General features: G+C 48.5%; 1 protein-coding gene across 1 annotated transcript in view; it reads right to left on the bottom strand.

The window, feature by feature from the left end:
- Window positions 1–753: 753 nt before the first annotated feature.
- LOC112237823 (hormonally up-regulated neu tumor-associated kinase homolog A-like) overlaps window positions 754–27,778 on the bottom strand; it is a 42,815-nt gene continuing 15,790 nt past the window's right edge. Inside the window, exons 2-10 of the mRNA XM_042309164.1 lie at window positions 19,053–19,195; window positions 16,332–16,481; window positions 15,378–15,433; window positions 9,238–9,373; window positions 7,661–7,788; window positions 6,945–7,071; window positions 5,709–5,877; window positions 2,787–2,946; window positions 754–1,890 (exon numbers count right to left, since the gene is read on the bottom strand). Of these exons, the coding sequence (XP_042165098.1) occupies window positions 1,151–1,890; window positions 2,787–2,946; window positions 5,709–5,877; window positions 6,945–7,071; window positions 7,661–7,788; window positions 9,238–9,373; window positions 15,378–15,433; window positions 16,332–16,481; window positions 19,053–19,195 (1,809 nt within the window). The 3' untranslated portion in view covers window positions 754–1,150. The remainder of the gene's footprint in view (window positions 1,891–2,786; window positions 2,947–5,708; window positions 5,878–6,944; window positions 7,072–7,660; window positions 7,789–9,237; window positions 9,374–15,377; window positions 15,434–16,331; window positions 16,482–19,052; window positions 19,196–27,778) is intronic.

Here is a 27,778-nt window from a genome sequence, read left to right on the forward strand (position 1 = left end):
CGGTGAATATATGCATGTCAAATCTTAGTGAATGTTACACTAGAGTCCATAATTAGAACATGTAGTATTCACAGGTAACGTTCTTCACTACCACCGGTTCCATTTGTCCAGAACACCTTGACAATACCGGCAGGCAGAACACACATACTATTATAGCACAGACTACAGTCAGAATTACTTAAGGTGACATGAATCTTCAGCTCTCTGTGTGTGTGTCACTCAGCTCTGTGTGTGTGTGTGTCACTCAGCTCTGTGTGTGTGTGTGTCACTCAGCTCTGTGTGTGTGTGTGTCACTCAGCTCTCTCTCTCTCTGTGTGTGTCACTCAGCTCTGTGTGTGTCACTCAGCTCTGTGTGTGTGTGTGTGTCACTCAGCTCTGTGTGTGTGTGTGTGTGTCACTCAGCTCTCTGTGTGTGTCACTCAGCTCTCTGTGTGTGTCACTCAGCTCTGTGTGTGTGTGTGTGTCACTCAGCTCTGTGTGTGTGTGTGTCACTCAGCTCTCTCTCTCTGTGTGTCACTCAGCTCTGTGTGTGTGTGTGTCACTCAGCTCTGTGTGTGTGTGTGTGTGTGTCACTCAGCTCTCTCTCTCTGTGTGTGTCACTCAGCTCTGTGTGTGTGTGTGTGTGTGTGTGTGTCACTCAGCTCTCTGTGTGTGTGTGTGTGTGTGTGTCACTCAGCTCTCTGTGTGTGTCACTCAGCTCTCTGTGTGTGTGTGTGTGTGTCACTCAGCTCTCTCTCTCTCTGTGTGTGTGTGTGTGTGTGTCACTCAGCTCTCTCTCACAGCACAATATACAACAATGACAGGTAACACTGTGGGGTCGGTCACGTGTTCCAGTCACCGGTGTCACAACAAAGGCCCTTAGTCAGCCGAAACACTCGTTGACAAAGTGGCATTTTATCCACCTTAGTCTTTCTATGTCTTTAATGTTTAATGCATTAATTACTATTATTACAATAGTTTATCTCTATAACACCAAGAGGGTCTCTAGAGTCGTAGTGTTGTCATGGCAACTGCCTCTGCAGAGGACGAAATCCAAGGCTGCTCAGGAGTGAACTCTCTCAAAAACGACCCCACCCTATCCCCTCGTTTCATAGTGCACTACTTTGGACCAGAGCCACATCATCATCTTTGTACCGCTACCCACAATGCTTCAGCAGAGGGTCTTGAGCGCCCCGGAGGCGCAGAGCAGCGTCTGCATGTGGTAAGGGGGCGGAGACACCAGATCCTCCTCCACCGCTTGCTCCGCCCTAAAACTGAACGGCTGGAAGGGAACCTTCTTCTTCAGGATCTGACCGATGCCCATAGAGGGGAACTTACTGTGCTGGGGGCTGTCTGGCTCAACGCTGCCCCCGGCGGACAGAGGACTGAACGCAGAGGACGGGTTGAGGGGACTGAAGGCTGATTTGGGCGGGGAGAAGGCAGAACCTCCCGGGGGGCTGCCGAAGATACTAGGGGGGTTGTCACCCGAGTTAGAGGAGGAGTTTTTTGGCTGGGGGTTGACGATGAGGACGGGTGGGCTGGGGATAGTCGCCTTTTTTAGGTAGGACGAATCAGGGTGGAAGGCTGAGACGTGTCGCGGAGGAGAGAAGGTCCCATTGGTCAGTTTGTACCAGGGTGTGGCCGAGGCGGGGACCACGACGTCATCGATTGTCTCAGCTTTGGCGAGGGAGTCGTAGGAGTGCATGCCGATTGGAGAAGGAGCCGGGGGGGCGGGGATGTGGTCAGGGCTGGTATTGGCTGCCTGGAGGGTTTCTAGGTGCCTGGTTGGCTGTGACGTGCGGGGGAAGAGGGGGTGGATCTCTAGGTATTCCATGGAGGATGAGGCAACGGTGCCGGACGGGGCGAGAGGAGAGGCACGGTGGAAGTTACCCGTTACCGCTCGCAGCAGACCTGAGAGAGATGAGGAAGAGGAGAGAGGAAGAGTGTTACCTTCTGGGCTGACGTGTATCCACACAACGGTTTTTAAATAAAACCAATCAGTCCATGAGACTGGACCACTCAGGAACACTCAACACCTCTTAGAAAGCCATTCTGGTGTCTCTGGCATGAAAATGTGTGTAAATGTCTCACTGAATAATCAAACTATCTTAGGGTTAGATTTTCAGAAGACTGAGGTGGGTTTTCCTCTAACTTTTTACCCAGACTTCCCTTTTGGGAAGTGGAGGAATGGAGGGATGGAGGGGAGGGGTGGGATGGAGTTGAGGGATTGAGTGGAGGGATGGAGGGGAGGGGTGGGATGGTGGGTGGAGGGGTGGGATGGAGGGATTGAGGGGAGGGATGGAGGGGAGGGGTGGGATGGAGGGGAGGGGTGGGATGGAGTTGAGGGGAGGGGGAGGGATGGAGGGGAGGGGTGGGATGGAGTTGAGGGGGAGGGATGGAGGGAGGGGTGGGATGGAGAGATTGGATTGAAGGGAGGGGTGGGATGGAGTTGAGGGGGGGTGGAGGGGAGGGGAGGGATGGAGTGGAGAGGAGAGGAGGGATGGATGGGGAGGGAGTGATGGAGGGGAGGGATGGAGTGGAGGGGTGGAGGGAGGGAGGGAGTGATGGAGGGGAGGGATGGAGTTGAGGGATGGAGTGGAGTTGAGGGATGGAGTGGAGGGGAGGGATGGATGGGAGGGAGGGGAGGGATGGAGTGGAGGGGAGGGATGGAGTGGAGTGGAGGGGAGGGATGGAGTGGAGAGGAGGGATGGAGGAGAGGAAGGGTGGAGGTCCATTGTTGTTGAGAGCAGTCAGTGTCTGTCTGTCTGTCTATCTGTCTGCGTGTGTTTCTCTCTCTCTAGTCTCACCATTCCTGTGCTTCTTCTCCTTGCTCGGACCCTTGCTGACGGCCAGGTAGACGGGAGTCTGTTTAGGAGGGATGGTGACCTTCTCTACGTGTTTCCTCCACTGGGTCTGGAAGTACTCATTCTTCTCTGTCTTCTTCTCCTTCTCCTGGTACACCTTCTCCTGGAGGACAGAGACGTTATTTCAACGTTTATTCAACCTGGTACACCTTCTCCTGGAGAACATCAAGCTTCCTCACTCAACAGAAACTGGAGATCAGCTCCTGCCATATGAGCCGTTCGGGCTCTGACAAGACTTACTTTACATTGTTATTTAAACATCATAATAAATATTATTACAATGTCATTCAAGCATTATTCTAGAGTTACGCCTACTGCTTTTCATGCAGAGAATATAATCACAGTAAGTTCCTGCTATTAACAGGTGGTTTAACAGAGAATATAATCACAGTAAGTTCCTGTTATTAACAGGTGGTTTAACAGAGAATATAATCACAGTAAGTTCCTGCTATTAACAGGTGGTTTAACAGAGAATATAATCACAGTAAGTTCCTGCTATTAACAGGTGGTTTCCTTACATTACAGTAAGTTCCTGTTATTAACAGGTGGTTTCCTTACATTACAGTAAGTTCCTGCTATTAACAGGTGGTTTAACTTACATTACAGTAAGTTCCTGCTATTAACAGGTGGTTTCCTTACATTGCAGTAAGTTCCTGCTATTAACAGGTGGTTTCCTTACATTACAGTAAGTTCCTGCTATTAACAGGTGGTTTCCTTACATTACAGTAAGTTCCTGCTATTAACAGGTGGTTTCCTTACATTACAGTAAGTTCCTGCTATTAACAGGTGGTTTCCTTACATTGCAGTAAGTTCCTGCTATTAACAGGTGGTTTCCTTACATTACAGTAAGTTCCTGTCATTAATAGGTGGTTTAACAGAGAATATAATCACAGTAAGCTCCTGTTATTAACAGGTGGTTTCCTTACATTACAGTAAGTTCCTGCTATTAACAGGTGGTTTCCTTAAAGGGAAAAACAGTGTTGTTCTACAGATATTTACAGTCTCAAGCGTTCTGATCTATTTGGTCCTGTTAGTGAAGGACCAGTCCTGTTAGTGAAGTACCAGTCCTGTTAGTGAAGCACCAGTCCTGTTAGTGAAGGACCAGTCCGGTTACTGAAGGACCAGTCCTGTTACTGAAGGACCAGTCCTGTTAGTGAAGCACCAGTCCTGTTAGTGAAGCACCAGTCCGGTTACTGAAGGACCAGTCCTGTTAGTGAAGAACCAGTCCTGTTAGTGAAGGACCAGTCCTGTTAGTGAAGGACCAGTCCTGTTAGTGAAGGACCAGTCCTGTTAGTGAAGGACCAGTCCTGTTAGTGAAGGACCAGCCCTGTTAGTGAAGGACCAGTCCTGTTATTATCTTGTCCAGATGTGTTTCTAGTGAAGGCCCAGCCCTGTTAGTGAAGGACCAGTCCTGTTAGTGAAGGACCATTCCTGTTATTAGCTTGTCCAGATTGAATTAGCAGCTCTTTGTCATAGCTTCTTAAAGTATTAGGATGGACAACAAAGGATCGGCTGTACTCCAGGTGTTGTTTACCCTAACCTAGCCTGTACTCCAGGTGTTGTTTACCCTAACCTAGCCTGTACTCCAGGTGTTGTTTACCCTAACCTAGCCTGTATTCCAGGTGTTGTTTACCCTAGCCTGTACTCCAGGTGTTGTTTACCCTAACCTAGCCTGTACTCCAGGTGTTGTTTACCCTAGCCTGTACTCCAGGTGTTGTTTACCCTAACCTAGCCTGTACTCCAGGTGTTGTTTACCCTAACCTAGCCTGTACTCCAGGTGTTGTTTACCCTAACCTAGCCTGTACTCCAGGTGTTGTTTACCCTAACCTAGCCTGTATTCCAGGTGTTGTTTACCCTAGCCTGTACTCCAGGTGTTGTTTACCCTAACCTAGCCTGTACTCCAGGTGTTGTTTACCCTAGCCTGTACTCCAGGTGTTGTTTACCCTAACCTAGCCTGTACTCCAGGTGTTGTTTACCCTAACCTAGCCTGTACTCCAGGTGTTGTTTACCCTAACCTAGCCTGTACTCCAGGTGTTGTTTACCCTACCTAGCCTGTACTCCAGGTGTTGTTTACCCTAGCCTGTACCCAGGTGTTGTTTACCCTAACCTAGCCTGTACTCCAGGTGTTGTTTACCCTAACCTAGCCTGTACTCCAGGTGTTGTTTACCCTAACCTAGCCTGTACTCCAGGTGTTGTTTACCCTAACCTAGCCTGTACTCCAGGTGTTGTTTACCCTAACCTAGCCTGTATTCCAGGTGTTGTTTACCCTAGCCTGTACTCCAGGTGTTGTTTACCCTAACCTAGCCAGGTGTTGTTTACCCTAGCCTGTACTCCAGGTGTTGTTTACCCTAACCTAGCCTGTACTCCAGGTGTTGTTTACCCTAACCTAGCCTGTACTCCAGGTGTTGTTTACCCTAACCTAGCCTGTACTCCAGGTGTTGTTTACCCTAACCTAGCCTGTACTCCAGGTGTTGTTTACCCTAGCCTGTACTCCAGGTGTTGTTTACCCTAACCTAGCCTGTACTCCAGGTGTTGTTTACCCTAACCTAGCCTGTACTCCAGGTGTTGTTTACCCTAACCTAGCCTGTACTCCAGGTGTTGTTTACCCTACCCTAGCCTGTACTCCAGGTGTTGTTTACCCTAACCTAGCCTGTACTCCAGGTGTTGTTTACCCTAACCTAGCCTGTACTCCAGGTGTTGTTTACCCTAGCCTGTACTCCAGGTGTTGTTTACCCTAACCTACCCTGTACTCCAGGTGTTGTTTACCCTACCCTGTACTCCAGGTGTTGTTTACCCTAACCTAGCCTGTACCCCAGGTGTTGTTTACCCTAGCCTGTACTCCAGGTGTTGTTTACCCTAACCTACCCTGTACTCCTTGGAGAGCCTCTTCATCTTGTTGTTGAGCAGGAAGTAGACAGCCAGGGTGTGACAGGCTCTGTTGGTGAGCACGGCACTCAGCACCTCGCTGTGTTTGTAGCCCATCCTCTCTGTCATATGCAGTAATACCATGTGGTTGATCTCCTCAATGTGGATCCTAGAGAGACAGAGAGACGTTAGCCATCAGACCTGTGTGTGTGTGTGTGTGTACCTGTTGAGGTAGGGTGCTTCAGTGTTAGCGTCAGCCAGTTGACCTGTGTGTGTACCTGTTGAGGTAGGGTGCTTCAGTGTTAGCATTAGCCAGTTGACCTGTGTCTGTACCTGTTGAGGTAGGGTGCTCCAGTATTAGCCAGTTGACCTGTGTGTGTACCTGTTGAGGTAGGGTGCTCCAGTGTTAGCGTTAGCCAGTTGACCTGTGTGTGTACCTGTTGAGGTAGGGTGCTCCAGTGTTAGCGTTAGCCAGTTGACCTGTGTGTGTACCTGTTGAGGTAGGGTGCTCCAGTGTTAGCGTTAGCCAGTTGACCTGTGTGTGTACCTGTTGAGGTAGGGTGCTCCAGTGTTAGCGTTAGCCAGTTGACCTGTGTGTGTACCTGTTGAGGTAGGGTGCTCCAGTGTTAGCGTTAGCCAGTTGACCTGTGTGTGTACCTGTTGAGGTAGGGTGCTCCAGTGTTAGCCAGTTGACCTGTGTGTGTACCTGTTGAGGTAGGGTGCTCCAGTGTTAGCGTTAGCCAGTTGACCTGTGTGTGTACCTGTTGAGGTAGGGTGCTCCAGTGTTAGCGTTAGCCAGTTGACCTGTGTGTACCTGTTGAGGTAGGGTGCTCCAGTGTTAGCGATAGCCAGTTGACCTGTGTGTGTACCTGTTGAGGTAGGGTGCTCCAGTGTTAGCGTTAGCCAGTTGACCTGTGTGTGTACCTGTTGAGGTAGGGTGCTCCAGTGTTAGCCAGTTGACCTGTGTGTGTACCTGTTGAGGTAGGGTGCTCCAGTGTTAGCGTTAGCCAGTTGACCTGTGTGTGTACCTGTTGAGGTAGGGTGCTCCAGTGTTAGCGTTAGCCAGTTGACCTGTGTGTGTACCTGTTGAGGTAGGGTGCTCCAGTGTTAGCGTTAGCCAGTTGACCTGTGTGTGTACCTGTTGAGGTAGGGTGCTCCAGTGTTAGCCAGTTGACCTGTGTGTGTACCTGTTGAGGTAGGGTGCTCCAGTGTTAGCCAGTTGACCTGTGTGTGTACCTGTTGAGGTAGGGTGCTCCAGTGTTAGCGTTAGCCAGCTGTAGCCAGGAGTCAGACATGACCTGGTGGATGTTGGGTCTCTTAGCTGGATCTGGTTCTAACAGCTTCTTCATTAGACAGATGGCCGCTGTGGAGAGATAGGAGGGAGGGGGAGGGGAGGAGGGGAGAGGGGGAGAGAGGGGAGGGGAGAGGGGGGGGAGGGAGAGGAGGGGAGGGGGAGGGAGAGGAGGGGAGAGAGGGGGAGGGAGAGAGGGATGGAAGGAGGGGAGAGAGAAGAGAGAGAGATGGAAAGAGAGGGAGATGGAGGGAGAGAGAGATGGAGGGAGAGAGAGATGGAGAGAGAGACAGAAAGAGGGGGAGAGAGAGATAGAGAGAGAGAAGAGGGAATTGGGGTGAGAATTTGTTAAAGCTACAATCTGGGATTTGAAAAACAAGAAAACAGCCGCCAGCCACTTGTTTTCTGTGTCTGTCTCTGTGTGCTCGTCTCTGTGTGCTCGTCTCTGTGTGCTCGTCTCTGTGTGCTCGTCTCTGTGTGCTCGTCTCTGTGTCTGTCTCTGTGTGCTCGTCTCTGTGTGCTCGTCTCTGTGTGCTCGTCTCTGTGCTCGTCTCTGTGTGCTCGTCTCTGTGTGCTCGTCTCTGTGTGCTCGTCTCTGTGTGCTCGTCTCTGTGTGCTCGTCTCTGTGTGCTCGTCTCTGTGTGCTCGTCTCTGTGTGTACCTGTAGAGAGAGAGGGCGGTAGAGGGTTCATATCCTTGTCCACCATCTTCTGGTGCAGAGCCCTGAGACTGAAGGGCTCCACGGTGAAGGGAAGGCTGCCGGTCAGCATGGCATACATGTTCACTCCTCTGTAAGGGACAACAGGAACGTTACACACCCGTGTACAACACTCACCCAGCCACTAATAAATGAGTTCTAGTGAACTGGTTGAGAAGTGACCTCGTAGTTCGAATAGATGTATTTACTGTTTACAGTCTAGAAGTATTTATTCTGACAGAGAAATAGGGTGAATGACATGAGATGCGTTTATTGTAAACGGTAGACATGAGATGCGTTTATTGTAAACGGTAGACATGAGATGCGTTTATTGTAAACGGTAGACATGAAATCTGTTTGTTGTAAACGGTAGACATGAAATCTGTTTGTTGTAAACGGTAGACATGAAATCTGTTTGTTGTAAACGGTAGACATGAAATCTGTTTGTTGTAAACGGTAGACATGAGACGCGTTTGTTGTAAAAGGTAGACATGAGACGCGTTTGTTGTAAACGGTAGACATGAGACGCGTTTGTTGTAAACGGTAGACATGAGACGCGTTTGTTGTAAACGGTAGACATGAGACGCGTTTGTTGTAAACGGTAGACATGAGACGCGTTTGTTGTAAATGGTAGACATGAGACGCGTTTGTTGTAAACGGTAGACATGAGACGCGTTTGTTGTAAACGGTAGACATGAGACGCGTTTGTTGTAAACGGTAGACATGAAATCTGTTTGTTGTAAACGGTAGACATGAGACGTGTTTGTTGTAAACGGTAGACATGAGACGCGTTTGTTGTAAACGGTAGACATGAAATCTGTTTGTTGTAAACGGTAGACATGAAATCTGTTTGTTGTAAACGGTAGACATGAGACGCGTTTGTTGTAAACGGTAGACATGAAATCTGTTTGTTGTAAACGGTAGACATGAAATCTGTTTGTTGTAAACGGTAGACATGAGACGCGTTTGTTGTAAAAGGTAGACATGAGACGCGTTTGTTGTAAACGGTAGACATGAGACGCGTTTGTTGTAATGCGGTAGACATGAGACGCGTTTGTTGTAAACGGTAGACATGAGACGCGTTTGCAGTACATAACCGTTTGTTGTAAACGGTAGACATGAAATCTGTTTGTTGTAAACGGTAGACATGAAATCTGTTTGTTGTAAACGGTAGACATGAGACGCGTTTGTTGTAAAAGGTAGACATGAGACGCGTTTGTTGTAAACGGTAGACATGAAATCTGTTTGTTGTAAACAGTAGACATGAGACGCGTTTGTTGTAAACGGTAGACATGAAATCTGTTTGTTGTAAACGGTAGACATGAAATCTGTTTGTTGGAAACTGTTGTGTATAAAACCTGTCAGTTGTATGGTTTATGTACTCAAATAAAATGTTACTGGTCACAGTCACATGGTTAGCAGATGTTAATGCGAGTGTAGCTAAATGCTTGTGCTTCTAGTTCCGACCGTGCAGTAATAACCAACGAGTAACCTAACAATGAAGAAATAACATGTAGAAAAACAGAGCAGTGCATACTCACATGGACCAGACGTCCACCTTGGGGCCGTACTTCTTGCGGGACAGTAGTTCTGGAGCAGCGTAGGCTGGGCTCCCACACTGCGTACTGAACGGGTCTGAGTAACCCAGGATCCCTGCACAGTTACTGAGACCAAAATCTACAGGGGAGGAGACAGGTTCTGGATGTCATTTAGGTGTTCTTGAAAGAGGGAGAGCTAGTAACAACATAAAGACAGAACTAGTTAGAAAGGTGGAAAAACAAGGACATTTCTAAGTGACCCCAAACTTTTGAACGGTTATGTATATGATCTGTTATTAATGAGCTGTTTGGTTTTATAATGTATATTATCTGTTATTAATGAGCTGTTTGGTTTTATAATGTATATGATCTGTTATTAATGAGCTGTTTGGTTTTATAATGTATATTATCTGTTATTAATGAGCTGTTTGGTTTTATAATGTATATGATCTGTTATTAATGAGCTGTTTGGTTTTATAATGTATATTATCTGTTATTTAATGAGCTGTTTGGTTTTATAATGTATATTATCTGTTATTAATGAGCTGTTTGGTTTTATAATGTATATTATCTGTTATTAATGAGCTGTTTGGTTTTATAATGTATATTATCTGTTATTAATGAGCTGTTTGGTTTTATAATGTATATTATCTGTTATTAATGAGCTGTTTGGTTTTATAATGTATATTATCTGTTATTAATGAGCTGTTTGGTTTTATAATGTATATTATAAACTGGCTGTTTTGAGCCCTGAATTCTGATTGGCTGACAGCCCATGGTATATCACACCGTATACCACGTGTTTGACAAAACATGTTTTTTTCCTGCTGTAATTATGTTGGTAACCAGTTTATAACAGCAATAAGGCACGGCTGCTGTAATTACGTTGGTAACCAGTTTATAACAGCAATAAGGCACGGCTGCTGTAATTATGTTGGTAACCAGTTTATAACAGCAATAAGGCGCGGCGAAGGGCTGTGTCCAGACAGTCCGTGTTGTGCATTAGAACAGCCCTCAGCCGCGGTATATTGTCCATATACCACACCCCCTCGGGCCTTCACCGCTGAAATATGCGCGTTATAATGTACACTCCCCTACGTATTTATTTGGACAGTGAAGCTGAAACGTCTAATTTGGCTCTATACTTCAGCCTTTTCAGAGTTGATCAAACGTGTCATTTGAGGTGACAGTAGTGAACGTCACCATACAGTGGGTTCCCGAGTGGAGCAGAGGTCTAAAAGACAATGCATATTTGGTTTTTCTTTTACCTTTATTTAGCTAGGCAAGTCATCTCAGTGCAAGAGGCGGCACTACAGTCCCTGGTTCGAATCCAGGCCGAATCACATCCGGCAACGATTGGAATTCCCATCAGGCGGAGCACAATTGGCCCAGCGTCGTCATTGTAAATGAGAATTTGTTCTTAACTGGCTTGCCTAGTTGAAGAAAGTTTTTTTTTTTTCAATGTATTAGATACAAAAATCCATTTGTGTTTTACCATTTAGGAAAGAAAGAATGTAGAGCCCCATTTAAAGGTGTCATAACTCTACTGTATTAAAGTAGTCAAAAGTTTAGGATTTGGTCCCCTGGTCCTAACATGCAGTGAAGACATGAGGCTTGTGACTCTACAAACGTGTTGGATGCATTTGCAGTTTGTTTTGGTTGTGTTTCAGATTATGTTGAGTCCAATAAACATGGATGGTTAAAAAATGAGTTCTATCACTGGAGGCACCAGGTTCTGTCTGAACCAGCTACTGGAGGCACCAGGTTCTGTCTGACCCAGCTACTGGAGGCACCAGGTTCTGTCTGAACCAGCTACTGGAGGCACCAGGTTCTGTCTGACCCAGCTACTGGAGGCACCAGGTTCTGTCTGAACCAGCTACTGGAGGCACCAGGTTCTGTCTGACCCAGCTACTGGAGGCACCAGGTTCTGTCTGAACCAGCTACTGGAGGCACCAGGTTCTGTCTGAACCAGCTACTGGAGGCACCAGGTTCTGTCTGACCCAGCCACTGGGGACACCAGAGGTTCTGTCTGAACCAGCTACTGGAGACACCAGAGGTTCTGTCTGACCCAGCTACTGGGGACACCAGAGGTTCTGTCTGAACCAGCTACTGGGGACACCAGAGGTTCTGTCTGAACCAGCTACTGGAGACACCAGGTTCTGTCTGAACCAGCTACTGGAGGCACCAGAGGTTCTGTCTGACCCAGCTACTGGAGACACCAGGTTCTGTCTGACCCAGCTACTGGAGACACCAGAGGTTCTGTCTGACCCAGCTACTGGAGACACCAGAGGTTCTGTCTGACCCAGCTACTGGAGACACCAGGTTCTGTCTGACCCAGCTACTGGAGACACCAGAGGTTCTGTCTGACCCAGCCACTGGGGACACCAGAGGTTCTGTCTGAACCAGCTACTGGAGACACCAGAGGTTCTGTCTGACCCAGCTACTGGGGACACCAGAGGTTCTGTCTGAACCAGCTACTGGAGACACCAGGTTCTGTCTGAACCAGCTACTGGAGGCACCAGAGGTTCTGTCTGACCCAGCTACTGGAGACACCAGGGTTCTGTCTGACCCAGCTACTGGAGACACCAGAGGTTCTGTCTGAACCAGCTACTGGACACCAGAAGTTCTGTCACCCAGCTACTGGGTTCTGTCTGACCCAGCTACTGGAGACACCAGAGGTTCTGTCTGACCCAGCTACTGGACACCAGAGTTCTGTCTGACCCAGCTACTGGGACACCAGAGGTTCTGTCTGACCCAGCTACTGGAGACACCAGAGGTTTTGTCTGACCCAGCTACTGGACACCAGAGTTCTACTGACCCAGCTACTGGACACCAGAAGTTCTGTCTGACCCAGCTACTGGGGACACCAGAGGTTCTGTCTGACCCAGCTACTGGACACCAGAGGTTCTGTCTGACCCAGCTACTGGACACCAGAAGTTCTGTCTGACCCAGCTACTGGAGACACCAGAGGTTCTGTCTGACCCAGCTACTGGAGACACCAGAGGTTCTGTCTGACCCAGCTACTGGAGACACCAGAGGTTCTGTCTGACCCAGCTACTGGGGACACCAGAGGTTCTGTCTGACCCAGCTACTGGGGACACCAGAGGTTCTGTCTGACCCAGCTACTGGAGACACCAGAGGTTCTGTCTGACCCAGCTACTGGAGACACCAGAGGTTCTGTCTGACCCAGCTACTGGACACCAGAGGTTCTGTCTGACCCAGCTACTGGAGACACCAGAGGTTCTGTCTGACCCAGCTACTGGACACCAGAAGTTCTGTCTGACCCAGCTACTGGAGACACCAGAGGTTCTGTCTGACCCAGCAACTGGAGACACCAGAGGTTCTGTCTGACCCAGCTACTGGAGACACCAGAGGTTCTGTCTGAACCAGCTACTGGAGACACCAGAGGTTCTGTCTGAACCAGCTACTGGAGGCACCAGAGGTTCTGTCTGACCCAGCTACTGGGACACCAGAGGTTCTGTCTGACCCAGCTACTGGACACCAGAGGTTCTGTCTGACCCAGCTACTGGAGACACCAGGGTTCTGTCTGACCCAGCTACTGGAGACACCAGAGGTTCTGTCTGAACCAGACACACCAGAAGTTCTGTCTGACCCAGCTACTGGACACCAGAAGTTCTGTCTGACCCAGCTACTGGAGACACCAGAGGTTCTGTCTGACCCAGCTACTGGACACCAGAAGTTCTGTCTGACCCAGCTACTGGACACCAGAGGTTCTGTCTGACCCAGCTACTGGAGACACCAGAGGTTTTGTCTGACCCAGCTACTGGACACCAGAGGTTCTGTCTGACCCAGCTACTGGACACCAGAAGTTCTGTCTGACCCAGCTACTGGGGACACCAGAGGTTCTGTCTGACCCAGCTACTGGACACCAGAGGTTCTGTCTGACCCAGCTACTGGACACCAGAAGTTCTGTCTGACCCAGCTACTGGAGACACCAGAGGTTCTGTCTGACCCAGCTACTGGAGACACCAGAGGTTCTGTCTGACCCAGCTACTGGGGACACCAGAGGTTCTGTCTGACCCAGCTACTGGGGACACCAGAGGTTCTGTCTGACCCAGCTACTGGAGACACCAGAGGTTCTGTCTGACCCAGCTACTGGAGACACCAGAGGTTCTGTCTGACCCAGCTACTGGACACCAGAGGTTCTGTCTGACCCAGCTACTGGAGACACCAGAGGTTCTGTCTGACCCAGCTACTGGACACCAGAAGTTCTGTCTGACCCAGCTACTGGAGACACCAGAGGTTCTGTCTGACCCAGCAACTGGAGACACCAGAGGTTCTGTCTGACCCAGCTACTGGAGACACCAGAGGTTCTGTCTGACCCAGCTACTGAAGACACCAGAGGTTCTGTCTGACCCAGCTACTGGAGACACCAGAGGTTATGTCTGACCCAGCTACTGGAGACACCAGAGGTTCTGTCTGACCCAGCTAATGTTGTCATCTGCTGCCTGTTTGTTTAGCCTCTGTAGAAGATGACAACTTTAACTCCTGGAACTGAAACTTTTGCAGCTGAATTTGTTACATATAAAATACACACACACACAGAGAGAGACAGAGCAGGGTTGGTTAACACAGACAGAGACAGAGCAGGGTTGGTTAACACAGACACAGACAGAGCAGGGTTGGTTAACACAGAGACAGAGCAGGGTTGGTTAACACAGAGACAGAGCAGGGTTGGTTAACAGAGACAGAGCAGGGTTGGTTAACAGAGACAGAGCAGGGTTGGTTAACAGAGACAGAGCAGGGTTGGTTACACACAGAGACAGAGCAGGGCTGGTTAACACACACAGAGACAGAGCAGGGCTGGTTAACACAGACACAGAGACAGAGCAGGGTTGGTTAACACAGACACAGAGACAGAGCAGGGTTGGTTAACAGAGACAGAGCAGGGTTGGTTAACAGAGACAGAGCAGGGTTGGTTAACAGAGACAGAGCAGGGTTGGTTAACACAGACACAGAGACAGAGCAGGGTTGGTTAACAGAGACAGAGCAGGGTTGGTTAACACAGAGACAGAGCAGGGTTGGTTAACAGAGACAGAGCAGGGTTGGTTAACACAGACACAGAAACAGAGCAGGGTTGGTTAACAGAGACAGAGCAGGGTTGGTTAACACAGACACAGAGACAGAGCAGGGTTGGTTAACACAGACACAGAGACAGAGCAGGGTTAACAGAGACAGAGCACAGACACAGAGACAGAGCAGGGTTGGTTAACAGAGACAGAGCAGGGTTGGTTAACACAGAGACAGAGCAGGGTTGGTTAACAGAGACAGAGCAGGGTTGGTTAACAGAGACAGAGCAGGGTTGGTTAACACAGAGACAGAGCAGGGTTGGTTAACAGAGACAGAGACAGAGGGTTGGTTAACACAGAGACAGAGCAGGGTTGGTTAACAGAGACAGAGCAGGGTTGGTTAACACAGAGACAGAGACAGAGCAGGGTTGGTTAACACAGACACAGAGACAGAGCAGGGTTGGTTAACACAGACACAAGCAGGGTTGGTTAACAGAGACAGAGCAGGGTTGGTTAACACAGAGACAGAGACAGAGCAGGGTTGGTTAACACAGACACAGAGACAGAGCAGGGTTGGTTAACACAGACACAGAGACAGAGCAGGGTTGGTTAACACAGACACAGAGACAGAGCAGGGTTGGTTAACACAGACACAGAGACAGAGCAGGGTTGGTTAACACAGACACAGAGCAGGGTTGGTTAACAGAGACAGAGCAGGGTTGGTTAACACAGAGACAGAGACAGAGCAGGGTTGGTTAACAGAGACAGAGCAGGGTTGGTTAACACAGAGACAGAGCAGGGTTGGTTAACACAGGCACAAAGACAGCAGGGTTGGTTAACAGAGACAGAGCTGGGTTGGTTAACACAGAGACAGAGCAGGGTTGGTTAACACAGACACAGAGACAGAGCAGGGTTGTTTAACAGAGACAGAGCAGGGTTGGTTAACAGAGACAGAGCAGGGTTGGTTAACAGAGACAGAGCAGGGTTGGTTAACAGAGACAGAGCAGGGTTGGTTAACACAGACACAGAAACAGAGCAGGGTTGGTTAACACAGAGACAGAGCAGGGTTGGTTAACAGAGACAGAGCAGGGTTGGTTAATTAAAAAGTTGTACCTATGAGCTTGATGTGTTCCTGTTCATCCAACAGCAGGTTTTCAATTTTCAGGTCCCTGTGAGACAGACACACAGAGGTCAACACAGAACACAGAGGTCAACCTTATCAGCACAGAGACCACACACACACTGCGACCGACTGTCAATGTATAATAGTACATTAGTATAGTCTGATCACTCAGACTGTCCTCCCTACATTGTGTGTGTCTTCCTGTGTGTGTGTGTGTGTGTGTGTCTACCTGTGTGTGTGTGTGTGTCTACCTGTGTGTGTGTCTACCTGTGTGTGTGTGTGTCTACGTGTGAGTGTGTGTGTGTGTCTACCTGTGAGTGTGTGTGTGTGTGTGTGTGTCTATGTCTGTGTGTGTGTCTACCTGTGTGTGTGTGTGTCTACCTGTGAGTGTGTGTGTGTGTCTACCTGTGAGTGTGTGTGTGTGTGTGTGTGTGTGTGTGTGTGTCTACGTGTGTCTACGTGTGTGTGTGTCTGCGTCTGTGTGTGTGTCTACCTGTGTGTGTGTGTGTGTGTGTGTGTGTCTACCTGTGTGTGTGTGTGTGTCTACCTGTGTGTGTGTGTGTCTACCTGTGTGTGTGTGTCTACCTGTGTGTGTGTGTGTGTGCGTGTGTGTCTACCTGTGTGTGTGTGTGTGTGTGTGTCTGTCTACCTGTGTGTGTGTGTGTGTGTGTGTGTATACCTGTGAGAGTGTGTGTGTGTCTCCCCTACCTGTGTGTGTGTGTGTCTCCCTCTACCTGTGTGTGTGTGTGTCTACCTGTGTGTGTGTGTGTCTACCTGTGTGTGTGTACCTGTGTGTGTCTACCTCTACCTGTGTGTGTGTGTCTCCCTCTACCTGTGAGAGTGTGTGTGTGTGTGTGTCTCCCTGTGTGTGTGTGTGTGTCTCCCTCTACCTGTGTGTGTGTGTATGTGTGTGTGTGTCTACCTGTGTGTGTGTGTGTGTGTACCTGTGCACCACTCCAGCTCTGTGCAGATGTTCCACAGCCATCACCAGCTGCCGTACGTATTTCTGAGTCTCTCTCTCGTCCAACTTCTTCTTATCGTAGATCCGGTTCATGAGGTTTCCTCCAGGACACAACTCCATCACCAGGTAGTAACTGATGATAACAGGACACAACTCCATCACCAGGTAGTAACTGATGATAACAGGACACAACTCCATCACCAGGTAGTAACTGATGATAACAGGACACAACTCCATCACCAGGTAGTAACTGATGATAACAGGACACAACTCCATCACCAGGTAGTAACTGATGATAACAGGACACAACTCCATCACCAGGTAGTAACTGATGATAACAGGACACAACTCCATCACCAGGTAGTAACTGATGATGACAGATGACAGGACACAACTCCGTCACCGGGTAGTAACTGATGATGACAGATGACAGGACACAACTCCATCACCAGGTAGTAACTGATGATGACAGGACACAACTCAGTCACCAGGTAGTAACTGATGATAACAGGACACAACTCCATCACCAGGTAGTAACTGATGATGACAGGACACAACTCCATCACCAGGTCGTAACTGATGATAGTATGCCCAGTAGTCTATTGTATAGTATAGTATAGTACCTGTTCTCAGTCTCCAGTATGTCCAGTATAGTATAGCATAGTATAGTACCTATTCTCAGTCTCCAGTATGTCTAGTATAGTATAGTACCTGTTCTCAGTCTCCAGTATGTCCAGTATAGTACCTGTTCCCAGTCTCCAGTATGTCCAGTATAGTATAGTACCTGTTCTCAGTCTTCAGTATGTCCAGTATAGTATAGTACCTATTCTCAGTCTCCAGTATGTCCAGTATAGTATAGTACCTGTTCTCAGTCTCCAGTATGTCCAGTATAGTATAGTACCTGTTCTCAGTCTCCAGTATGTCCAGTATAGTATAGTATAGTACCTGTTCTCAGTGTCCAGTATAGTATAGTATTGTATAGTACCTGTTCTCAGTCTACAGTATGTCCAGTATAGTATTGTATAGTATAGTATAGTACCTGTTCTCAGTCTCCAGTATGTCCAGTATAGTATAGTATAGTACCTATTCTCAGTCTCCATTATGTCCAGTACAGTATAGTATAGTACCTGTTCTCAGTCTCCAGTATGTCCAGTATAGTATAGTACCTGTTCTCAGTCTCCAGTATGTCCAGTATAGTATAGTATAGTACCTGTTCTCAGTGTCCAGTATAGTATAGTATTGTATAGTACCTGTTCTCAGTCTCCAGTATGTCCAGTATAGTATTGTATAGTATAGTACCTGTTCTCAGTCTCCAGTATGTCCAGTATAGTATAGTATAGTACCTATTCTCAGTCTCCATTATGTCCAGTACAGTATAGTATAGTACCTGTTCTCAGTCTCCAGTATGTCCAGTATAGTATAGTACCTGTTCTCAGTCTCCAGTATGTCCAGTATAGTGTAGTATAGTACCTGTTCTCAGTCTCCAGTATGTCCAGTGTAGTATAGGATAGTACCTGTTCTCAGTCTCCAGTATGTCCAGTATAGTATAGTATAGTACCTGTTCTCAGTCTCCAGTATGTCCAGTATAGTATAGTATAGTACCTGTTACCAGTCTCCAGTATGTCCAGTATAGTATAGTACCTATTCTCAGTCTCCAGTATGTCCAGTATAGTATAGTATAGTACCTGTTCTCAGTCTCCAGTATGTCCAGTATAGTATAGTATAGTACCTATTACCAGTCTCCAGTATGTCCAGTATAGTATAGTACCTATTCTCAGTCTCCATTATGTCCAGTACAGTATAGTATAGTACCTGTTCTCAGTCTCCAGTATGTCCAGTATAGTATAGTACCTGTTCTCAGTCTCCAGTATGTCCAGTATAGTGTAGTATAGTACCTGTTCTCAGTCTCCAGTATGTCCAGTGTAGTATAGGATAGTACCTGTTCTCAGTCTCCAGTATGTCCAGTATAGTATAGTATAGTATAGTACCTGTTCTCAGTCTCCAGTATGTCCAGTATAGTATAGTACCTGTTCTCAGTGTCCAGTATAGTATAGTATAGTACCTGTTCCCAGTCTCCAGTATGTCCAGTATAGTATAGTATAGTACCTATTCTCAATGTCCAGTATAGTACCTGTTCTCAATCTCCAGTATGTCCAGTATAGTATAGTACCTATTCTCAGTCTCCAGTATGTCCAGTATAGTATAGTACCTGTTCTCAGTCTCCATTACGTAAAGTAGTCTATAGTATAGTACCTGTTCTCAGTCTCCAGTATGTCCAGTATAGTATAGTACCTATTCTCAATGTCCAGTATAGTATAGTATAGTACCTGTTCTCAATCTCCAGTATGTCCAGTATAGTATAGTATAGTACCTATTCTCAGTCTCCAGTATGTGCAGTATAGTATAGTATAGTATAGTACCTGTTCTCAGTCTCCAGTATGTCCAGTATAGTATAGTACCTGTTCTCAGTCTCCATTACGTAAAGTAGTCTATAGTATAGTACCTGTTCTCAGTCTCCAGTATGTCCAGTATAGTATAGTACCTATTCTCAATGTCCAGTATAGTATAGTATAGTACCTGTTCTCAGTCTCCAGTATGTGCAGTATAGTATAGTATAGTACCTGTTCTCAGTCTCCAGTATGTGCAGTATAGTATAGTATAGTACCTGTTCTCAGTCTCCAGTATGTCCAGTATAGTATAGTACCTGTTCTCAGTCTCCAGTATGTCCAGCAGCTGGGTGATGTTGGGATGTCTGATCATCTGTTGGATTTGACCTTCTCTACGGAGGTTCTTAGTCACGTAAGAGTCCTTCTTCGCCTTCCTCTTATCGATCACCTTTACCGCGACCTGGGACAGGGAGGAGGTGGGGGGAGTGAGAAAAAAATACACAAATCAGTCTAGATTCTGGCTGCGTTTCAAACACTCTCTCCTACCCTGGCCTCTTGCCCCTGGGGGAAACCCCGCGGCCATATTTGTCGTCGGTCCAAATGATTAGGGAAGTTTGCAACGTAAGCCCCTCAGCTTTTTGCGAGTGTACAATTATGTTTGCTTCGGGGCCTGAAACGCCCCATAATTCAATTCGCAATGATTGTACCTCCGCTAAGAAAAGTCAGCCGAAACTTGAACCCTCAATATCAATATGGAGAAGTCAACATACAAGTGTAAGTAAAAACGAATGTAAATAAGTTAGAAATTGTGCAGCGAATGCACATGAAGGAACAAGGACATCATGTTAAAGTATGTTTTTGTTTAGTTGGCTTCTGAAAATTGTAGAAATGAAAAATGTTCCTTCTTCAGAAGTCCCAGCTAGGCAGGCTAACGTTAGTTAGCTAATTCATTTGCTAGCTATCATACAGTAGGCAGGCTAACATTAGTTAGCTAATTCATTTGCTAGCTATCATACAGTAGGCAGGCTAACGTTAGTTAGCTAATTCATTTGCTAGCTATCATACAGTAGGCAGGCTAACGTTAGTTAGCTAATTAATTTGCTAGCTATCATACAGTAGGCAGGCTAACGTTAGTTAGCTAATTCATTTGCTAGCTATCATACAGTAGGCAGGCTAACATTAGTTAGCTAATTCATTTGCTAGCTATCATACAGTAGGCAGGCTAACGTTAGTTAGCTAATTCATTTGCTAGCTATCATACAGTAGGCATCTATTAATAATTATATATTTAATATAAGTAGACATGCAATTATAATTGGCTGTAGATCATATAAAAGCACCCACAAGCTACCAGTGGCAGAAAACACAATCGTCACGGGACGAACAAGTCAAACATTTCCGGCCAAGGGCGGTCCATTTCAAATGAATTCTCGCCCTGCAAATAAAAATTCGTCAGACGTCATGATACGTCATCAGAAGTATCCACTTAATTTGAGGGATGAGGGGAAAGGGTGTGTCTTTCTAGGACAGACCAACCTCTCTACTCTCTGAGACAGCCTGACCTCTCTACTCTCTGAGACAGCCTGACCTCTCTACTCTCTGAGACAGCCTGACCTCTCTACTCTCTGAGACAGCCTGACCTCTCTACTCTCTGAGACAGCCTGACCTCGCCACTCTCTGAGACAGCCTGACCTCTCTACTCTCTGAGACAGCCTGACCTCTCTACTCTCTGAGACAGCCTGACCTCGCCACTCTCTGAGACAGCCTGACCTCGCCACTCTCTGAGGCAGCCTGAGCTCTCTACTCTCTGAGACAGCCTGACCTCGCCACTCTCTGATACAGCCTGACCTCGCCACTCTCTGAGACAGCCTGACCTCGCCACTCTCTGAGGCAGCCTGACCTCTCTACTCTCTGAGACAGCCCGACCTCGCCACTCTCTGAGACAGCCTGACCTCGCCACTCTCTGAGACAGCCTGACCTCATCTGTACCCACTCCCTGTATATAGTAACCTGTCCTGGCCTGGGTCTGTCTCAACTTCCTGTATATAGTAACCTGTCCTGGCCTGGGTCTGTCTCAACTTCCTGTATATAGTAACCTGTCCTGGTCTGTCTCAACTTCCTGTATATAGTAACCTGTCCTGGTCTGTCTCAACTTCCTGTATATAGGAACCTGTCCTGTTCTGTCTCCACTTCCTGTATATAGTAACCTGTCCTGGTCTGTTTCCACTTCCTGTATATAGTAACCTGTCCTGGTCTGTCTCCACTTCCTGTATATAGGAACCTGTCCTGGTCTGTCTCAACTCCCTGTATATATAGTAACCTGTCCTGGTCTGTCTCCACTCCCTGTATATAGTAACCTGTCCTGGTCTGTCACAACTCCCTGTATATAGTAACCTGTCCTGGTCTGTCTCCATGACCTCCTGTATATAGTAACCTGTCCTGGTCTGTCTCCATACCATCCTGTATATAGTAACCTGTCCTGGTCTGTCTCCATACCATCCTGTATATAGTAACCTGTCCTGGTCTGTCTCCATGACCTCCTGTATATAGTGACCTGTCCTGGTCTGTCTCCACTTCCTGTATATAGTAACCTGTCCTGGTCTGTCTCCACTTCCTGTATATAGTAACCTGTCCTGGTCTGTCTCCACTTCCTGTATATAGTAACCTGTCCCGGTCTGTCTCCACTTCCTGTATATAGTAACCTGTCCTGGTCTGTCTCCATGACCTCCTGTATATAGTAACCTGTCCTGGTCTGTCTCAACTTCCTGTATATAGTGACCTGTCCTGGTCTGTCTCCACTTCCTGTATATAGTAACCTGTCCTGGTCTGTCTCCACTTCCTGTATATAGTAACCTGTCCTGGTCTGTCTCCATACCATCCTGTATATAGTAACCTGTCCTGGTCTGTCTCCACTTCCTGTATATAGTAACCTGTCCTGGTCTGTCTCCACTTCCTGTATATAGTAACCTGTCCTGGTCTGTCTCCACTTCCTGTATATAGTAACCTGTCCTGGTCTGTCTCCATACCATCCTGTATATAGTAACCTGTCCTGGTCTGTCTCCACTTCCTGTATATAGTAACCTGTCCTGGTCTGTCTCCACTTCCTGTATATAGTAACCTGTCCTGGTCTGTCTCCATGACCTCCTGTATATAGTAACCTGTCCTGGTCTGTCTCAACTTCCTGTATATAGTGACCTGTCCTGGTCTGTCTCCACTTCCTGTATATAGTAACCTGTCCTGGTCTGTCTCCACTTCCTGTATATAGTAACCTGTCCTGGTCCTTCTCCATACCATCCTGTATATAGTAACCTGTCCTGGTCTGTCTCCACTTCCTGTATATAGTAACCTGTCCTGGTCTGTCTCCACTTCCTGTATATAGAAACCTGTCCTGGTCTGTCTCCACTTCCTGTATATAGTAACCTGTCCTGGTCTGTCTCCATGACCTCCTGTATATAGTAACCTGTCCTGGTCTGTCTCAACTCCCTGTATATAGTAACCTGTCCTGGTCTGTCTCCACTTCCTGTATATAGTAACCTGTCCTGGTCTGTCTCCATGACCTCCTGTATATAGTAACCTGTCCTGGTCTGTCTCAACTCCCTGTATATAGTAACCTGTCCTGGTCTGTCTCCATGACCTCCTGTATATAGTAACCTGTCCTGGTCTGTCTCAACTTCCTGTATATAGTAACCTGTCCTGGTCTGTCTCAACTCCCTGTATATAGTAACCTGTCCTGTTCTGTCTCCACTTCCTGTATATAGTAACCTGTCCTGGTCTGTCTCCACTTCCTGTATATAGTAACCTGTCCTGGTCTGTCTCCATGACCTCCTGTATATTGTAACCTGTCCTGGTCTGTCTCAACTTCCTGTATATAGTAACCTGTCCTGGTCTGTCTCCATACCATCCTGTATATAGTAACCTGTCCTGGTCTGTCTCCATGACCTCCTGTATATAGTAACCTGTCCTGGTCTGTCTCCATACCATCCTGTATAAAGTAACCTGTGCTGGTCTGTCTCAACTCCCTGTATATAGTAACCTGTCCTGGTCTGTCTCCACTTCCTGTATATAGTGACCTGTCCTGGTCTGTCTCCACTTCCTGTATATAGTAACCTGTCCTGGTCTGTCTCCACACCCTCCTGTATATAGTAACCTGTCCTGGTCTGTCTCCATACCCTCCTGTATATAGTAACCTGTCCTGGTCTGTCTCCATACCCTCCTGTATATAGTAACCTGTCCTGGTCTGTCTCAACTCCCTGTATATAGTAACCTGTCCTGGTCTGTCTCCATACCCTCCTGTATATAGTAACCTGTCCTGGTCTGTCTCCATACCCTCCTGTATATTGTAACCTGTCCTGGTCTGTCTCCATACCCTCCTGTATATAGTAACCTGTCCTGGTCTGTCTCAACTCCCTGTATATAGTAACCTGTCCTGGTCTGTCTCCATACCCTCCTGTATATAGTAACCTGTCCTGGTCTGTCTCCATACCCTCCTGTATATAGTAACCTGTCCTGGTCTGTCCCCATACCCTCCTGTATACAGTAACCTGTCCTGGTTTCTCCTACTATAGCAGCACAGTGTGTGTTCATAAGGAGAGTTGTGTCTTTGTGGCAGATGGAAGACATTAACAAACCATTTGGCTGCCCTTCCTCACATTTAACAGCCCAGTGGCCACGCAACACACGCGTGCGCACACACACACACACACAAGCAGGGACCTGCACAAATGTAGACTCTATACCACAGGTCTAATGAGGTCTTTCTCAGTTAATTACAACAAACAGCAGATTATGAGACATTGAGACCTCCCACTGTCTCATTCCCACTACCTCCCACTGTCTCAATCCCACAACCTCCCACTGTCTCAATCCCACTACCTCCCACTGTCAAAATCCCACTACCTCCCACTGTCTAAATCCCACTACCTCCCACTGTCTCATTCCCACGACCTCCCACTGTCTCAATCCCACTACCTCCACTACCTCCCACTGTCTCAATCCCACTACCTCCACTACCTCCCACTGTCTCAATCCCACTACCTCCACAACCTCCCACTGTCTCAATCCCACTACCTCCACAACCTCCCACTGTTTCAATCCCACTACCTCCACAACCTCCCACTGTTTCAATCCCACTACCTCCACTACCTCCCATTGTTTATGTCCCACTGTCTCAATCCCACTACCTCCACAACCTCCCACTGTCTCAATCCCACTACCTCCACTACTTCCCACTGTCTCAATCCCACTACCTCCCACTAGCTCAATCCCACTACCTCCACAACCTCCCACTGTCTCAATCCCACTACCTCCACAACCTCCCACTGTCTCATTCCCACGACCTCCCACTGTCTCATTCCCACTACCTCCCACTGTCTCAATCCCACTACCTCCCACTGTCTCAATCCCACTACCTCCCACTGTCAAAATCCCACTACCTCCACAACCTCCCACTGTTTCAATCCCACTACCTCCACAACCTCCCACTGTTTCAATCCCACTACCTCCACTACCTCCCATTGTTTATGTCCCACTGTCTCAATCCCACTACCTCCACAACCTCCCACTGTCTCAATCCCACTACCTCCACTACTTCCCACTGTCTCAATCCCACTACCTCCCACTAGCTCAATCCCACTACCTCCACAACCTTCCACTGTCTCAATCCCACTACCTCCACTACTTCCCACTGTCTCAATCCCACTACCTCCCACTAGCTCAATCCCACTACCTCCACAACCTCCCACTGTCTCAATCCCACTACCTCCACAACCTCCCACTGTCTCATTCCCACGACCTCCCACTGTCTCATTCCCACTACCTCCCACTGTCTCAATCCCACTACCTCCACTACCTCCCACTGTCTCAATCCCACTACCTCCACTACCTCCCACTGTCTCAATCCCACTACCTCCACAACCTCCCACTGTCTCATCCCACTACCTCCACTACTTCCCACTGTCTCAATCCCACTACCTCCCACTAGCTCAATCCCACTACCTCCACAACCTCCCACTGTCTCAATCCCACTACCTCCACAACCTCCCACTATCTCAATCCCACTACCTCCACAACCTCCCACTATCTCAATCCCACTACCTCCACTACCTCCCACTGTCTCAATCCCACTACCTCCACAACCTCCCACTGTCTCAATCCCACTACCTCCACAACCTCCCACTGTCTCAATCCCACTACCTCCCACTGTCTCAATCCCACTACCTCCCATTGTCTCAATCCCACTACCTCCCATTGTTTCAATCCCACTACCTCCCACTGTCTCAATCCCACTACCTCCCACTGTCTCAATCCCACTACCTCCCACTGTCAAAATCCCACTACCTCCACAACCTCCCACTGTCTCAATCCCACTACCTCCACAACCTCCCACTGTTTCAATCCCACTACCTCCACAACCTCCCACTGTTTCAATCCCACTACCTCCACTACCTCCCATTGTTTATGTCCCACTGTCTCAATCCCACTACCTCCACTACTTCCCACTGTCTCAATCCCACTACCTCCCACTAGCTCAATCCCACTACCTCCACAACCTCCCACTGTCTCAATCCCACTACCTCCACAACCTCCCACTGTCTCAATCCCACTACCTCCCACTGTCTCAATCCCACTACCTCCCACTGTCTCAATCCCACTACCTCCACTACCTCCCACTGTCTCAAACCCACTACCTCCACTACCTCCCACTGTCTCAATCCCACTACCTCCACAACCTCCCACTGTCTCAATCCCACTACCTCCACAACCTCCCACTGTCTCAATCCCACTACCTCCACAACCTCCCACTGTTTCAATCCCACTACCTCCACTACCTCCCATTGTTTATGTCCCACTGTCTCAATCCCACTACCTCCACAACCTCCCACTGTCTCAATCCCACTACCTCCACTACTTCCCACTGTCTCAATCCCACTACCTCCCACTAGCTCAATCCCACTACCTCCACAACCTCCCACTGTCTCAATCCCACTACCTCCACAACCTCCCACTATCTCAATCCCACTACCTCCACAACCTCCCACTATCTCAATCCCACTACCTCCACTACCTCCCACTGTCTCAATCCCACTACCTCCACAACCTCCCACTGTCTCAATCCCACTACCTCCCACTGTCTCAATCCCACTACTCCCCCACTGTCTCAATCCCACTATCTCCCACTGTCTCAATCCCACTACCTCCACTACCTCCCACGGTCTCAATCCCACTACCTCCCACTGTCTCAACCCCACTACCTCCCACTGTCTCAATCCCACCACCTCCACTACGTCCCACTGTCTCAATCCCACTACCTCCCACTGTCTCAATCCCACTACCTCCCAATGTCTCAATCCCACTACCTCCCACTGTCTCAATCCCACTACCTCCCACTGTCTCAATCCCCCTACCTCCACTACCTCCCACTGTCTCAAACCCACTACCTCCCACTGTCTCAAACCCACTACCTCCCACTGTCTCAAACCCACTACCGCCCACTGTCTCAATCCCACTACCTCCCACTGTCTCAAACCCACTACCTCCACTACCTCCCACTGTCTCAATCCCACTACCTCCACTACCTCCCACTGTCTCAACCCCACTACCTCCACTACCTCCCACTGTCTCAACCCCACTACCTCCACTACCTCCCACTGTCTCAATCCCACTACCTCCACTACCTCCCACTGTCTCAACCCCACTACCTCCCACTGTCTCAATCCCTTCCCCCACTACCTCCCACTGTCTCAAACCCACTACCTCCCACTGTCTCAAACCCACTACCGCCCACTATCTCAATCCCACTACCTCCCACTGTCTCAACCCCACTACCTCCACTACCTCCCACTGTCTCAACCCCACTACCTCCACTACCTCCCACTGTCTCAACCCCACTACCTCCCACTGTCTCAACCCCACTACCTCCACTACCTCCCACTGTCTCAATCCCACAACCTCCACTACCTCCCACTGTCTCAACCCCACTACCTCCCACTGTCTCAATCCCCTTTCCCCCACTACCTCCCACTGTCTCAATCCCACTACCTCCACTACCTCCCACTGTCTCAATCCCACTACCTCCCACTGTCTCAATCCCACTACCTCCACAACCTCCCACTGTCTCAATCCCACTACCTCCTACTGTCTCAACCCCACTACCTCCCACTGTCTCAATCCCACTACCTCCACTACCTCCCACTGTCTCAATCCCACTACCTCCCACTCTCTCAATACCACTACCTACACAACCTCCCACTGTCTCAATCACCCTACCTCCACTACCTCCCACTCTCTCAATCCCACTACCTCCCACTGTCTCAATCCCACTACCTCCCACTGTCTCAATCCCACAACCTCCCACTGTCTCTATCCCCCTACCTCCACTACCTCCCACTGTCTCAATCCCCCTACCTCCACTACCTCCCACTGTCTCAACCCCACTACCTCCACTACCTCCCACTGTCTCGATCCCACTACCTCCACTACCTCCCACTGTCTCGATCCCACTACCTCCACTACCTCCCACTGTCTCAACCCCACTACCTCCACTACCTCCCACTGTCTCAACCCCACTACCTCCACTACCTCCCACTGTCTCAACCCCACTACCTCCCACTGTCTCAATCCCTTTACCTCCACTACCTCCCACTGTCTCAATCCCACTACCTCCCACTGTCTCAACCCCACTACCTCCCACTGTCTCAATCCCACCACCTCCCATTGTCTCAATCCCACCACCTCCCATTGTCTCAATTCCACTACCTCCCATTGTTTATATCCCACTACCTCCACGACCTCCCACTGTCTCAATCCCACTACCTCCACTACCTCCCATTGTCTCAATCCCACTACCTCCCACTGTCTCCTCCCTCCTCGCCTCCCACCCCACCTCTCCTCCCTCCTCCCACCTATCCTCCCCTCCCTCCCTCCTCGCCTCCCACCTCGCCTCCCACCTCTCCTCCCCTCCCACCTCTCCTCCCACCTCTCCTCCCCTCCCACCTCTCCCTCTCTCCTCCCCTCCCCTCCCACCTCGCTCCACCCCACCTCTCTC

This window comes from Oncorhynchus tshawytscha, linkage group LG30, assembly GCF_018296145.1.
Source record: "Oncorhynchus tshawytscha isolate Ot180627B linkage group LG30, Otsh_v2.0, whole genome shotgun sequence".
NCBI lineage: Eukaryota > Metazoa > Chordata > Actinopteri > Salmoniformes > Salmonidae > Oncorhynchus > Oncorhynchus tshawytscha.